General features: G+C 31.7%; 1 protein-coding gene across 1 annotated transcript; it reads left to right on the forward strand.

Moving 5' to 3' along the window:
• The first annotated feature begins 446 nt into the window (after positions 1-446).
• On the forward strand, positions 447-2,729 carry LOC108487456 (uncharacterized). Its single transcript, XM_017791808.2, has 4 exons — positions 447-779; positions 976-1,569; positions 1,663-2,007; positions 2,191-2,729. The coding sequence occupies exons 1-4, from the start codon at positions 642-644 to the stop codon at positions 2,464-2,466; spliced, it is 1,353 nt and encodes a 450-aa protein (XP_017647297.1). The 5' UTR covers positions 447-641; the 3' UTR covers positions 2,467-2,729.
• Positions 2,730-13,075: the final 10,346 nt, after the last annotated feature.

Here is a 13,075-nt window from a genome sequence, read left to right on the forward strand (position 1 = left end):
TAAGTACCATATTTAATATTAAAAATGTTATTTTTCTTTTGAGTTTACAAGATTTTAAACCAGGATTAATTATCTAAATTTCAAAACTCTTATTTTCATATTTTCCTTCTAAAAGCAGTTTTAGTGAAAACAATAAAATAACCTTTTTCTTATTTTCTAATTTTCACCTGTTTTATTTTTCAAAAATTTTCCACTTTTTAAAAAAAAAAAATGAAAATTATCTCTACTTCCTAAAACCAATCGCAAGGCTTTAACTTACCTAATTGTAATTTTCTTATTTATTTATTTATCTAATTCCGGTTTGAGTAAGACTAATCTAACCCCAAATGAAAGAAATTGAGTCGAATGACTGTTCCTAAAATAGGATGTAGAAATGAAATAAAGAAAAAAAATCTATAGGCCCAACCCTTCTATTATTTGTAGCTTAATTTGGGCCCAAAACGGTCCAACTCCAAAACCTGGAAGATTTTTCGGTTTTGTTTGGTCAAGAAAAAAGTCTCTTCGAAATCCGGTGGAAATTTGATATCTTCGCCGGTAAGCTAACCATCACCCCCTTCACTCCCCCCTTCACTCCTCGGTGAACTCAACCGCCACTAACGGCGCATTTAAGCTAGCACCGTCTCCTTACCTCTATAAAAAAAATGCATTCTTTACAGCGAATATTTGGATTCGGCCTTTGTCGCCTATCGACCACCTCCCGTGTTTCTCGCCAAATTTGTTCTTTAAAGAAGATGAATCCCTCCCGGAAACCTATTTCCATCTCTTCCGATTATTCTTCAGTGAGTTGTCTAGTCTCTAAAGTAATTTTATATTTATACAGATTTTTTATCAAATTTTACTTGTAAAAAGATTGCTAGGATAATTACTGGTTTATTTTATGATTTATCTGTAATGGCTTCTTCTTTTTTCTTGACTGTGTTGATTACTTTGAGTGGAATAATTGAAAATTATTTGGGTTTGTTTTATAAACAACAGTTCACTGCTCAAAACCCTTTTGGCAATGAATCTGCTGCTGAAGAAACAACTCAATCTTCTGGGGCGAAAATTATGAATGAGAAGCAATTTCGGTGTGAAGAAAACTTTCCTCCTTTGTCTGTTAATATTGGTTCCAGTTCTAAAGGTAGGAACTTCAATAAATGGGGAAAAAGGACTGATTCAGGATTGGAACTGAGGCAGGAAGCTGTTAATTCTTCTGAATTTGAAGGAATTACAAATGCTGTCAGCCTGCAGGAAGAACATTCTTTGCTTAATAGAAGCAGAACTGGGATTAATTCGGGATTGCAGTCGAGTCATATGACTGTTAATTTATCTGAACATGAGGACAGTGTAAATGTCCCAAGCCTGCAGGAATATGAACACGAGAGAATTGCGAAAATTGCACGCCATTCTTTGCCTCGCCATTTTGGACAGAAGAAGGTTTATCCTGGTGGTGTTGTAAAAAAATCCGAGGGTTTGCCTGTGGTTGAAAGATTCAATATATGCCTGCCTGGATTTAGAGATATCAAAACGCGAGAAGTCCTAAGACCTGGAATGGTGTTGTTGAAACACTATATCTCCATTCGTGAACAGGTTTTTCCTTGAGGCTTAGTTTTGGTTCGATTTTCTTTCTCGGTTGAAAATTAGATTGATATAAAAATTGTCACTTGTATCTTGATTTTTCAGATTGATATAGTCAAGACTTGTAATACACTTGGCGAAGTCTCTGGGGGATTCTATAGGCCAGGCTACAAAGATGGAGCAAAACTTAGACTTCACATGATGTGTCTGGGAATGAACTGGGATCCTCAGACAAGAAAATACAATAAGCAACATCCCGTTGATAATTGTGAGCCACCTGACATTCCGCTTGGATTTCGTCTTCTGGTTCAAAGAGCAATCAAAGATGCACATTGCCTTATTGAGAAGGAATCTGATATGGTCAATCCAGAAGATATACTTCCTTCAATATCTCCGAACATCTGCATTGCAAACTTCTATTCAATACATGGCCGACTTGGCCTCCATCAGGTCTGTTCTTTTACTCTGGTCTTAAGCATTTGTTAGTTCCAAGAACATACTGCTGGATGCTTTCACCGTGGGTTTGTTGCATAAAATTTGGTCCTAAAGATTTCCAAATAATGTTCAGACATTCTTGGAATTTGTCACCAGCTTTGACAAAGTTTTAAACTTGTACTATGCTTTAAAATGCAGGATCGAGATGAGAGCAGAGAAAGCCTCCGTAAAGGCTTATCGGTTGTCTCTATGTCAATTGGTGATTCTGCTGAATTCCTATATGGGGATGAGAGGGAAGTTGACCAGGCCTCAAAAGTGTTGCTAGAATCAGGGGATGTCCTATTGTTCGGTGGTGAATCTCGAATGTTGTTTCATGGGGTTCCATCCATCGTTCCATTTTCTGCACCTGAGCCTCTTAAATCAAAAACTGGGCTTCGACATGGTCGTCTCAATCTTACCTTCAGACAATTTTGAAAACCTTGAACTATAAACATAACTGTCATTTATACATATTCAACATTAGCATTAAAATCTTCATTGCTTTAGGAGTAATCTGTGTTATCTTGTCAGAATTGTAATACAGAAGCAAAAATATTTATATTATTTCGAAAAGTCCAAACTGTTTGGCCCTCTAAATCTTTAGCTGTTTCTTCCTGTGCTTGCTTTCGGAAGCATTTATGTTACAAGTGTCGAACACTGGTATGTATGTGTCCATAATAGATTCTGTATTTGTTCAATCTTTTCCCAAAACTTGTATGTATTTGAAGAATCCAGAAGATTTTATATAGCTCTGCTGTGCCACATGGAAAGATCATTTAATTGATGCAATTCCATATTGGCAACATTTATAATGTGAAGCATGTCAGAAATAAGATAACTTTTAAAAGAAAAAAAAAACTATATAATATTTGGTGCCACGCAATGAAATGCATCACTGGTTTGGCTCCACGCAAGTTGATTGTCGATTAGATCCACCATAATTGGATTGGGTGGTCCGTGTAATCATGTTTCCAAATCAATCATTATCCTTATTCCTTTGCCCATCACTTTCCGACTGAGGTTTGCTTTTGTTATAGCACCGTCTTTTTGGTAGGTTGTTCTGTCTTTGCCTCTAAATGGGATGCCATTTAGCAAAACTCCAATCTCCCCTATCCAATTTCTGAGTAATTGTTTATTTTGATAAAAGGAAAAAAAAAAAAGGAACACTCATGATTTTAACATACAAAAGATGTCTTACGAAAGCTATATGAAGCAGCTATTTATAAAATAATAAAAAAAACCCAGAAAAATCATCCTTTTGTCACCTTCGGAAATAAATCTATAGAATCCATAAAATGGATTGAATTTTATTACCCTACTAAATATTTTTTTTTAAAAAGTTTATGAAAGTAATTATAATTTTATCACTACGCAAATAAATCTATACAAAATCCATAGAGCGAAGTAAATTTTTTATACTCAAAAAGACTTTATAGAAATAATTTAGTGGAAAATTCAGACGTGACATTTATAACATTTATATATGGGGCAACTCAAATGAAACACTCAAATTCAGGGATTGAACCTTTGCCAACAGTATAACACTACCAAATTATTTCTTAGACATATGCATTTTATTTAAATAACAAAACTATGCATTTTCATATTTTGATATCAAGATATAGAAATAAATCACTCAAATAAAAAAAAACCTATCATTAACATGTTTCTTTAAATATATATTTTTTAAATTAATTGAAATTATATATCAAATTTATTTGTGGGGAGTTTGGTTCAGGAATTATCTCTTATAATAGGATTATAATAATGCAAAATTATATAGTATGTAAGTTATATTATCATGTTTTATTCATTTCATTAGAGTGTAATATTTGATTATTTAATTGATGGGATATATAATTACCTTAAAAACTCATTTTACTAAAAGTGTTTTTTACAGATTTTTGTTTGAAAAAATAAGTTTAATTGCTTTAACATCAATTAGAATATATTGATATGAAAATGGGGCTCTTCCATTAGATTCTAAAATTTAGCATTCTCATTTTCCTGTACAAACCCTTTTTGTTTAAATGGAATTCATTAATTCATTTCATGAATGAGATCGTACAATTTGAGAAAAACAACAAACACCCGTTGTAGGTGATATAGGACAAGCTCCATCAACACAACAAAAGCTTCGACCTCAACATCAATAGAACATTATGGTACGTTGACAATTAGCTCTATCACAACTCAAGCATGACATATCTAAAGTGATTGCAAGCACTTAATACAATAAGAAAATCAGCTTCGGATGATCCACTGTGACGGGAAAAATCGACAAAAGAACTGAGTATCCAGAAAACTAGAGAGGTCGGAGACAAAACCATACCTAAAATCACTGGTAAAAGCAAGACTACATGCATAAGGAAGATTAAAATGTGCTGCAAGAGCAGATAAAAACTTCTAAAAATGAAGACTTACTAAACAATGGAAAACAAACAAAAATATATATAAGACAACACGGATCCAAATTGACTCATGAAATCATTTATTATTCTCAAATACTCTCACAACATAAACAAATTAAGAAGTTGATGAAAAGACACCCACTTTTCAAGAGAAATTGTTAGTGGTCGATGGAGTTTTAATGAAGATAGGCACTGTTATCTATCTGCTGCAACTTTTGAAGACAACAAAGATACCCAAAAAATAGATTTGCAAACTAAAAAGAAAGAAGGCACATGGTGAGAATTAGAAGAAGAAAGACAGAGAGGGTTTGTGGGAGGGAAAAAAAGGGGAGCGGTAACCAGCCGAAGACTGCATTGTGTCACGGGTTGTGGATCTAAGCCGGTGAAGAATGCGCATAGAATGTCCCATAGAGCTCAATTGATTAAATGGGGCTTATTTGACCTATTTAAATTAGCCCAATTCATGGAACCTATGGAGAATCTTTATCTATTTGAAGCCTTAGTGGCCTAATGAAACACTCCAATAAAACTAGAGTTACCATGGTTAATGTAAATCCTAAAGGATAAAATTGTATAAGTTTAAATCTCTTAGGACTCTCATATTGTAGATAGGAACTAATTTCAGCCACTAATGTAATTCAATCCGTACCGTTAAATTTGGGGGATCTTAACTAAATAGAGGTCTTCCCCCTCATTTGTAATCACTCAGTTAATCCTTTAAAAGAATTTGCCTTAGGACGTATGGTTTCCTAGACTAAAGTTCTAAGCCCGTGACAACCACCACTAGATAAAACAAAAGAGAATAAGCACATATCTTAGAGAAAAAAGAATATTTTTCTGTACAACTATAATTTCTATGTATATCTCATAATTTCTGCTATATTCTTAGGTTAGAAAATTTTACTCCTAATGTATTTTAGGATAGAATAAATTAGCTCCTAATTTTTTGGGAGATTACAGATCTCATGGAATTGACAGAAGTCCACTTCTATTTGTACAAATATTGCACAGCTAAGCCTAGAAAAAATATAATAGAGAAATTCAGTTCTCTTTTTTTTTCATGGTGTTAGAGCTTTTACTCTTGGGACCTCTTCTTGTCAGCCTTCATTGTTGAATCCTTTTTTTGTTTTCAAGTCCTTATTGCCAAGTACGATTTCTAGCCTTCATTGCTGATTTTTTTTCACTAAGCCTTCATTGCCAATTTTTTTTCTTTCAAACCTCTAACATGGCTGAAAATGAAACATCAGAAATTAACTCCAATACCAAATAAGAAGAGACATCAAATATTCCACACATAGGAGATTTGTAGAAAATCCAAGCAGCGTATAGGCTCAAAGAAAAAAACTATTTAAAGTGGTCATAATTTGTTCAATCATTTCTCAAAGGAAAGGGCAAAATCAACCACTTTCTTGGAACTGGACCTAAAAACGGTGATCCAAAATTCACTATTTGGGACGAAGAGGACTCTATGGTCATGTCATGGTTGTGGAACTCCATATTACTTGAAATAAGTTCTACTTGTATGTTCCTACCAACAGCTAAAGACATATGGACTACTATTCAACAAACCAATTCAAAGGCAGGAAACGTTGCCCTAATCTATGAGATCAAAATAAAAATCTCAACAACTAAACAAGGCAACCTTCTGTTACTTAATATGTTAATATTCTGCAAAATCTATGGCAAGAAATGGATCAATATCAGTGTGTTCAGATGTTCTGTAGTGAAGATACAGCTACCTTTAAAAGCTTTATAAAAAATGCTAGAGTTTATGACTGTCTTGCATGTCTGAACATGGAATTCAATCAAGTCAGAGTCCAGATATTGGGAAAAGAAAGATTTCCATCTCTAAATGAGACAGTATACTTGATCCGAGGTGAAGAGAATAGGCAAAAAGTCATGTTGAGCCTAAAACATTAGAAAGGTTAGCAATGATTTCTACAAAGTCAAACAATAGGAAGTAATGATAGGTACTGGGCATACAGAGCCAAATAAAGACATTTTTAGTGTATGAACTACAAAAAACCACATCATACACAAGAATATTGCTTCAAACTATATGGGAAGGAACAAGTCCTTAGTTGTAAAAGAGGATTCAAAGGAGGAAAAGCCCACTTAGCTGATGGAGAAGACCAAGCACAAGAAAAGTCCAACCAGGCTGGTATAGGAAAATTCATGGAAGAAGAAATTGAAAAGCTAAGATACCTCCTAAATTCCTTTGAAAAGTCCTCTAGTACGTGTTCATTGGTTCAATTAGGTAAGTACCTTAACTCTTATACTTTAAGTGCCTCAAGCATATCTTCACTAAGCTCTTGGGTCATCGGCCCAAGAGCTACTGACCACATGCCTCACAACCCAATCAGATTTAAAACACACAACCCAAATCCTGGAAATATAAAGATTACTGTTGCAGATGGATCTCTTATAACTGTTGCAGGCTAAAGAATAGTAAATTTATCAAATTATTTGTCCCTAAATAATATGTTGCATGTCTTCAAGTCATTCAGTCTCATATCCATCCATCAAATTACCAAAGATCTAAACTGTAAAGTAACTTTCTATTCGACTCATTGTGTTTTTTAGGATTTGGTTACGGGGAGGACGATTAGACTTGCTAAAATGAAAGATGGGATTTATTACCTTGAGGAAATGAATGGAAACAATAAGAACAACAGTCAGTTACCCCTCAAATGCTCATCAAGTAACCTATCTCCTAATAAAATTAAAATTTGGCTTCATCATTTCCGTCTTGGTCATCCATCTTTTATTCTTAAAAGCATGTTTCCTTCACTTTTTAAGAATAAATGTTAGTAGTTTTTATTGTGATACATGTGAAATTGCTAAACATCATAGACTATCATTCCCATTGAGTAATAAAAGATCTACTAGACCTTTCTCTTTGATACATACTGATATTTTGGGGCCTTGTAGAGTTTCTAGTATTTTTAGAGCAAAATGGTTTATCACATTCATTGATGATTGTACTAGAACTACATTATTATTTCTTATGAAATAAAAATTAGAAGTAAGCAGCATTTTTTTAATGTTTTATAAAATGATTTGTACATAATTTGGAAGTTTAATTAAAAAGGTAAGATCTGACAATATAAGAGACTATTTTAATCAAGTTCTCTCATCTTTATTCCAAAAATAGGGTATAATACATGAGTCATATTGTGTAAACACACCCCAACAAAATGGGATTGCTGAATGAAACAACAGATATTTGCTAAATGTGACACGAGCAATTTTGTTTCACTATAAAGTTCCAAAAACCTTTTGGGGGAGGCTGTTTTAACTGCATCACATTTGATAAATATAGTACCTTCTAAAGTGCTAAATAATTAGAGTCCTATTGCTTCTCTTTTTATTTTTTACCTTAATTTTAATATCTCTTGGAAATTTTCACCATAAGTGTTTGGTTGTGTTACTTTTGTACATGTTCATGTGCACCAAAGAGGGAAACTTGATCCAAGAGCTTTAAAATATATTTTTGTGGGATACTCAAACATAAAGAAAGGATACAAGTTTTATTGTCATCTACCTTCAAAAAAAAAAATTTACCTCCATGAATGTCACAATTGTTAAGAATGAGCCTTACTCTCAAAGTAACAATCCTCATCTCTAGAGGGAGAGTTCTTGGGAAGATAAAGAATTTCTTCTTGATTTTTAAAGTCCTACACCAAACTTAAAGTCTTTCAAACCTGACCATACACCTAACTCTAAAGAACATGCCAGCAATAAACCTAAACTTGAAAATGAAGGTGAACATGCTAGTAAATAAATTGAACCTAATCCTAGAGCTAAGAAAAAACTTGGTTTCAATCCTACTACACCACTCAAGGTCTACTTAAGAAAGAAAGTTCATATATCTGAACCTATACAAGTCCAAGAATCTGAACCACAATCAGGTACTGAAAATGCTGCACCTTTGTTTGTTCAATCTGACTTTGTTCCTTGTGAATTTAATGATTCAGACCTACCTATTGCTGTTTAAAAAGGAATATGAGAATGCATTAATCATCCAATCTCAAATTTTGTGTCTTTACATAGAATCTCCCCACAACATAAAACTTTTATTACCACCATCAACTCCATTTCAATCCCACAAACACTACAAAAAGCACGCAGAAATAAGAACTGGTTACAAGCTATGAAAGAGGAAATGAATGCCCTAGAAATAAATAAAACTTGGGAAATTATAAACCTGCCCAAAGGAAAGAAAACAATAGGGTGTAAGTGGGTGTTTACTTTGAAATATAAAGCTGATAGTTCATTAGAAAGGCATAAAGCTGATTGGTCGCAAAAGGATATATACAGACATATAAGGTAAATTACCAAGAAACCTTTGCAGTCGTAGCAAAAATGAATATTGTGGGTGTTCTTTTATCTTTAACTGCTAACTTTGGTTGGTGTTTACAACAATTTGATATTAAGAATGTGTTCTTACATGGGGAGTTAGAAGAAGAAGTGTACATGGAACTTCCACTGAGTTTCAATGAAATTTTTTTAAAAGAAAATGTGTAGGTTAAAGAAAGTGCGTAGGTTAAAGAAAGCTTTATATGGATTAAAGCAATCGTCGAAAAATTTGCTAAAGTGATGCTAGCAATGTGGAACAAACAAAGTCAATGAGATCTTACCTTGTTTATAGAACATTCAAAAGGAGGAGTTATATCCCTACTTGTATATATAGATGACATCATCATCACTGGGAATGGTCAAATTGAAAGAGAAACACTCAAAAAGTGCTTAGCAAAGGAGTTAAAATTAAAGAACTAGAGGGCTGAAGTATTTTTTAGGAATTGAGGTGGCATACCCAAGAAATTGCATTTTTATTTTCCAACAAAAGTATGTCCTAAACTAGCTTAAAGAAACATGCAATCTTGGATGAAAGGCAACAAGCACACACATTGAGCCTAACTTGAGATTGAGTGAAGAAAAGGATTATGGAATTGTATATAAGGGAAGATATCATCGGTTGGTTGGGAAACTGATATACTTGTCCCATACAAGGCCGAACATAACATTTTTCGTAAGATTAGTAAGTCAATTCATGCATAATCTAAGAGAGAAACACTTGCAGGCTATCAACAAAATTTTTTCCTATCTCAAAGGAACATCGGGTAAAGGAATCTTGTTCAAGAAAAATGAAGGATTGCTCATAGAGGCATATACTAGTGTTGATTATGCAGGTTCTGTTGTAGATCATAGATCAACTTCAGAATATTATACATTTCTTGATGGGAACCTAATAACATAAAAGAGTAAGAAGTAATCGGTTGTTGCAAGATCAAGTGTTGAAGTAGACTTCAGAGCTATAACTCATGGATTTTGTGAATTGAGGTGGCTTAAAATAATACTTGATAACTTTAAAATCAAGTGGGAAGGACCTATAAAACTCTATTGCGACAAGTCTTCCATCGGAATTGCACATAATCTAGTGCAACATGATCTCACAAAGCACATCGAAGTAGATAGACACTTTATTAAAGAAAAGCTGGACAGCGACATGATTTGCACTCCATATATATCATCAAGTAATCAATTGACAGATGTATTAACTAAGGGAATGCCTACTTTCAACTTTGAAGACATTACATGCAAGATGGGAATGGAAAATATCTATTCACCATCTTGAAAGAAAGTGTTGAAAAATCTAATATATATATATTTTTTGTACAGCTATAATTTCTATGTATATCCCATGATTTCTGCTATATTCTTAAGTTAGAATAATTTACTTTTAACATGTTTTAGGATAGAATAAATTAACTCCTACTTTTGTGGGAGATTATAGATCTCATGGAATTGACAAAAGTCCACTTCCATTTCTATAAATATTGTATTGGTTAAGCCTAGAAAAAATACAATAGAGCAATCCAAAATATTTTTGAGATACAAATATTTTACTTTATATACCAAAATCTTACATTTAATATAATAATTAATATATTATTTTTCTTCAATTGCAAAAGTGATACTATTGTTTTAATACTATTTTCTTGCATTACTACATATAATTTTCTTTTAATATATTTTAGATTAATACTGAAAAAATATTTTAGATAACTTGAAATTTGGTTAACATACTATTTATATTAGGGATACATCTTAAAATTATACATAAATTTTGGTTTAATATGCAATTTTATACACAATTATTATTTTGTGTCATTTTATACATGAAATTTTGATTTGACCAATTCCACAAATTATTAACATAATTATTGATATAACATCATTTCATGTTTTTATATTGCATACACAAGTAATATTTATGCAATATAAAAATCAATTGATGTATTTATTCTTTAAATGTGTATGATAGAATCAAAATTAACATTTCATGTATACATTTGAACCACATTTGAAGTTTCATGTGTATAATTATATCAAATCACAATTCATGTATCAAGTTGTATATTTAAAACAATATTCATGTATAATTTTGAGATTTATAAGGATAAATGTAACGACCCAATAGCCGGGTGATCGAAAAAGTGTATTTTTGGGTCTCCGTTTTCGATAAAGGGATTCGTAAATATTTATTAAAAATATTTACAAAGTTAGTTGTGTGACTAATTAGATTTTGGTTAGGGAATTAGCTTGAATTAAGATTAATTAGGTGTAAGGACTAAATTGAATAAAGGATGAAAACTTAATTATAGGATAGAGAAAAGTCAAGGGACTAAATTAGAATTAAGCCATAAGTGACAAATGTGTGGTAATAGTGAAAATACATGTGGTAAAAAAAATACGTATATTAATTAAGTATTTTCTTATTATTTAAGTAAATGATATTATATTATATTATATTATATTATATTATATTATATTATATTATATTATATTATATTATATTATATTATATTATATTATATTATGTAACATAAAATAAAATAAAGTAAATTAAACAAATAAAGAAAGAAAAGAATAGAAAAGAACAAAGCATTGGAACGAAACAGAGGAGGAGAAAGGAGAAAGAAAAGAAATAAAAATTAGGGTTTGGTAAGTCAATTTAGCTTCTTTTCTTGTAATTTTTGAGTTTTAGAATTCTAGAATCAAATACTATTTGATTTATGTTAAAATTTTGAAAATTAGTGAATTTTAGATGTTGATCATGTTGAATAATTTGAAGTATTAAGGTTTAAATTGATAAATTTTAAGTTAGAAGTGGAAAGGGATTAAACTATGAAATAAATTATAGGTTTTGAAGTAATAGAGACTAAATTGAGAGAATTGAAATTAGGATTTATGGTGAATTTAGGGAGTTGAAATTAGATTAAAGTGGAAATTAAATGAAATATGAAATTATTTTTGTAATAAAAGAGTTAGTTTAAATTAAGGACTAAATTGGAATTTAGATAAAAGTTAAGTATAATTTAAATATTCAATGTGAAATTGTGTGTATTGATAAATTTTAATTGTTTCGATTTCTATAGCTAATGTTGTGCCGGAGACCTTGGCTAAGAAAGGAAAAGAGAAAATCGACGAAAAGTGATTTGAAAATTACGGTTTGTATTTCTATAATTCGAAGCTAATTATTAATTGTTGTATTTATTGTTATATTTATAGTAAGTGAAATTGAGGTGAGGATTGTGTAGGGGTGTTCAATCGGTTAACCGACCCAAAATAACATTAACCGAATTAATCGACCCTTCAAAATTTTTAACCGTTAACCGAACCGAAATTTTTTCTGTTAATTCGATCGGTTAACCGAATTAACAGAAAATTATATGTTTTTTTAATTTTTGGTTAAAATAAGTATAAAATTAACCGAATCAACCGAATTACCCGAATTACCCAAATTAACCGAATTAACCGAATTATTTGTATAAAATTTTATGTTTTTTTATTTTTATTTTTAGTTTTAGATTTTTATTTTTATTTATTAAATTATTTGTAATTTTTATGATTGGGTTGGGTACTTGGGTTAATATATATTAGATTGGGTATTTGGGTTTATGTTGGATTGGGTTTGAGTGAATAGTGCGCTATTTATATATTATAATTTTATTTATTAATTTTTTCGGTTAAACCGAAAAAATTTGGTTAACCGACCGGTTTTGAACCGAATTAACTGTTAACCAAAAACTCAAAAAATTATTAACCGACCTCCGACCAAATTAATTCAGTTAACCGACCGATTAATTGAATTCGGTCGGTTAGCCAAATTTTTTCAGTTTTACCCGAATTTTGCACACCCCTTGTATTGTGGTATTGAATTGAATTGAATTATGAATATATGTGATTATTTGAATTGAAATGTGTATTGATTGAAAATTGAGAAATTGAAATTGAAACCCTTTTAACTGTATCGGGCTGAGTTGGATATAGTTGGCGTGCCATAGGATTAGAAGTGTTCAGGGATACTTCGACCATGAGTCGATGAGACACTAGGTGTCATATTATTACTTCGAATAAATTCGATGAGGTATTGGGTACCAATTTACTTCGGCAAGGCCGATGAGACACTGGGTGTCACTATATTACTTCGAATTATCCGATGAGGCACTGGGTGTCATACTGGTGTGTTTTGGTTGGATCCGTATATTCGCAAAAGTCCGAGTCCTGTTAATAGGGGTAAATAAATGAATTGACAATATGAAAGATATTGGATGATTTTAAACATG

This window comes from Gossypium arboreum, chromosome 10 (genome assembly GCF_025698485.1).
Source record: "Gossypium arboreum isolate Shixiya-1 chromosome 10, ASM2569848v2, whole genome shotgun sequence".
Classification (NCBI taxonomy): Eukaryota; Viridiplantae; Streptophyta; class Magnoliopsida; order Malvales; family Malvaceae; genus Gossypium; species Gossypium arboreum.

What these genes read in the sequence shown, in the direction of transcription:
- LOC108487456 (XM_017791808.2), top strand. Translation starts at nt 642, where the DNA reads ATGCATTCTTTACAGCGAATATTTGGATTCGGCCTTTGTCGCCTATCG. An exon ending in TCTCTTCCGATTATTCTTCA is followed by an intron (nt 780 to 975) that starts GTGAGTTGTCTA and finishes TATAAACAACAG; the next exon opens with TTCACTGCTCAAAACCCTTT. An exon ending in ATATCTCCATTCGTGAACAG is followed by an intron (nt 1,570 to 1,662) that starts GTTTTTCCTTGA and finishes TTGATTTTTCAG; the next exon opens with ATTGATATAGTCAAGACTTG.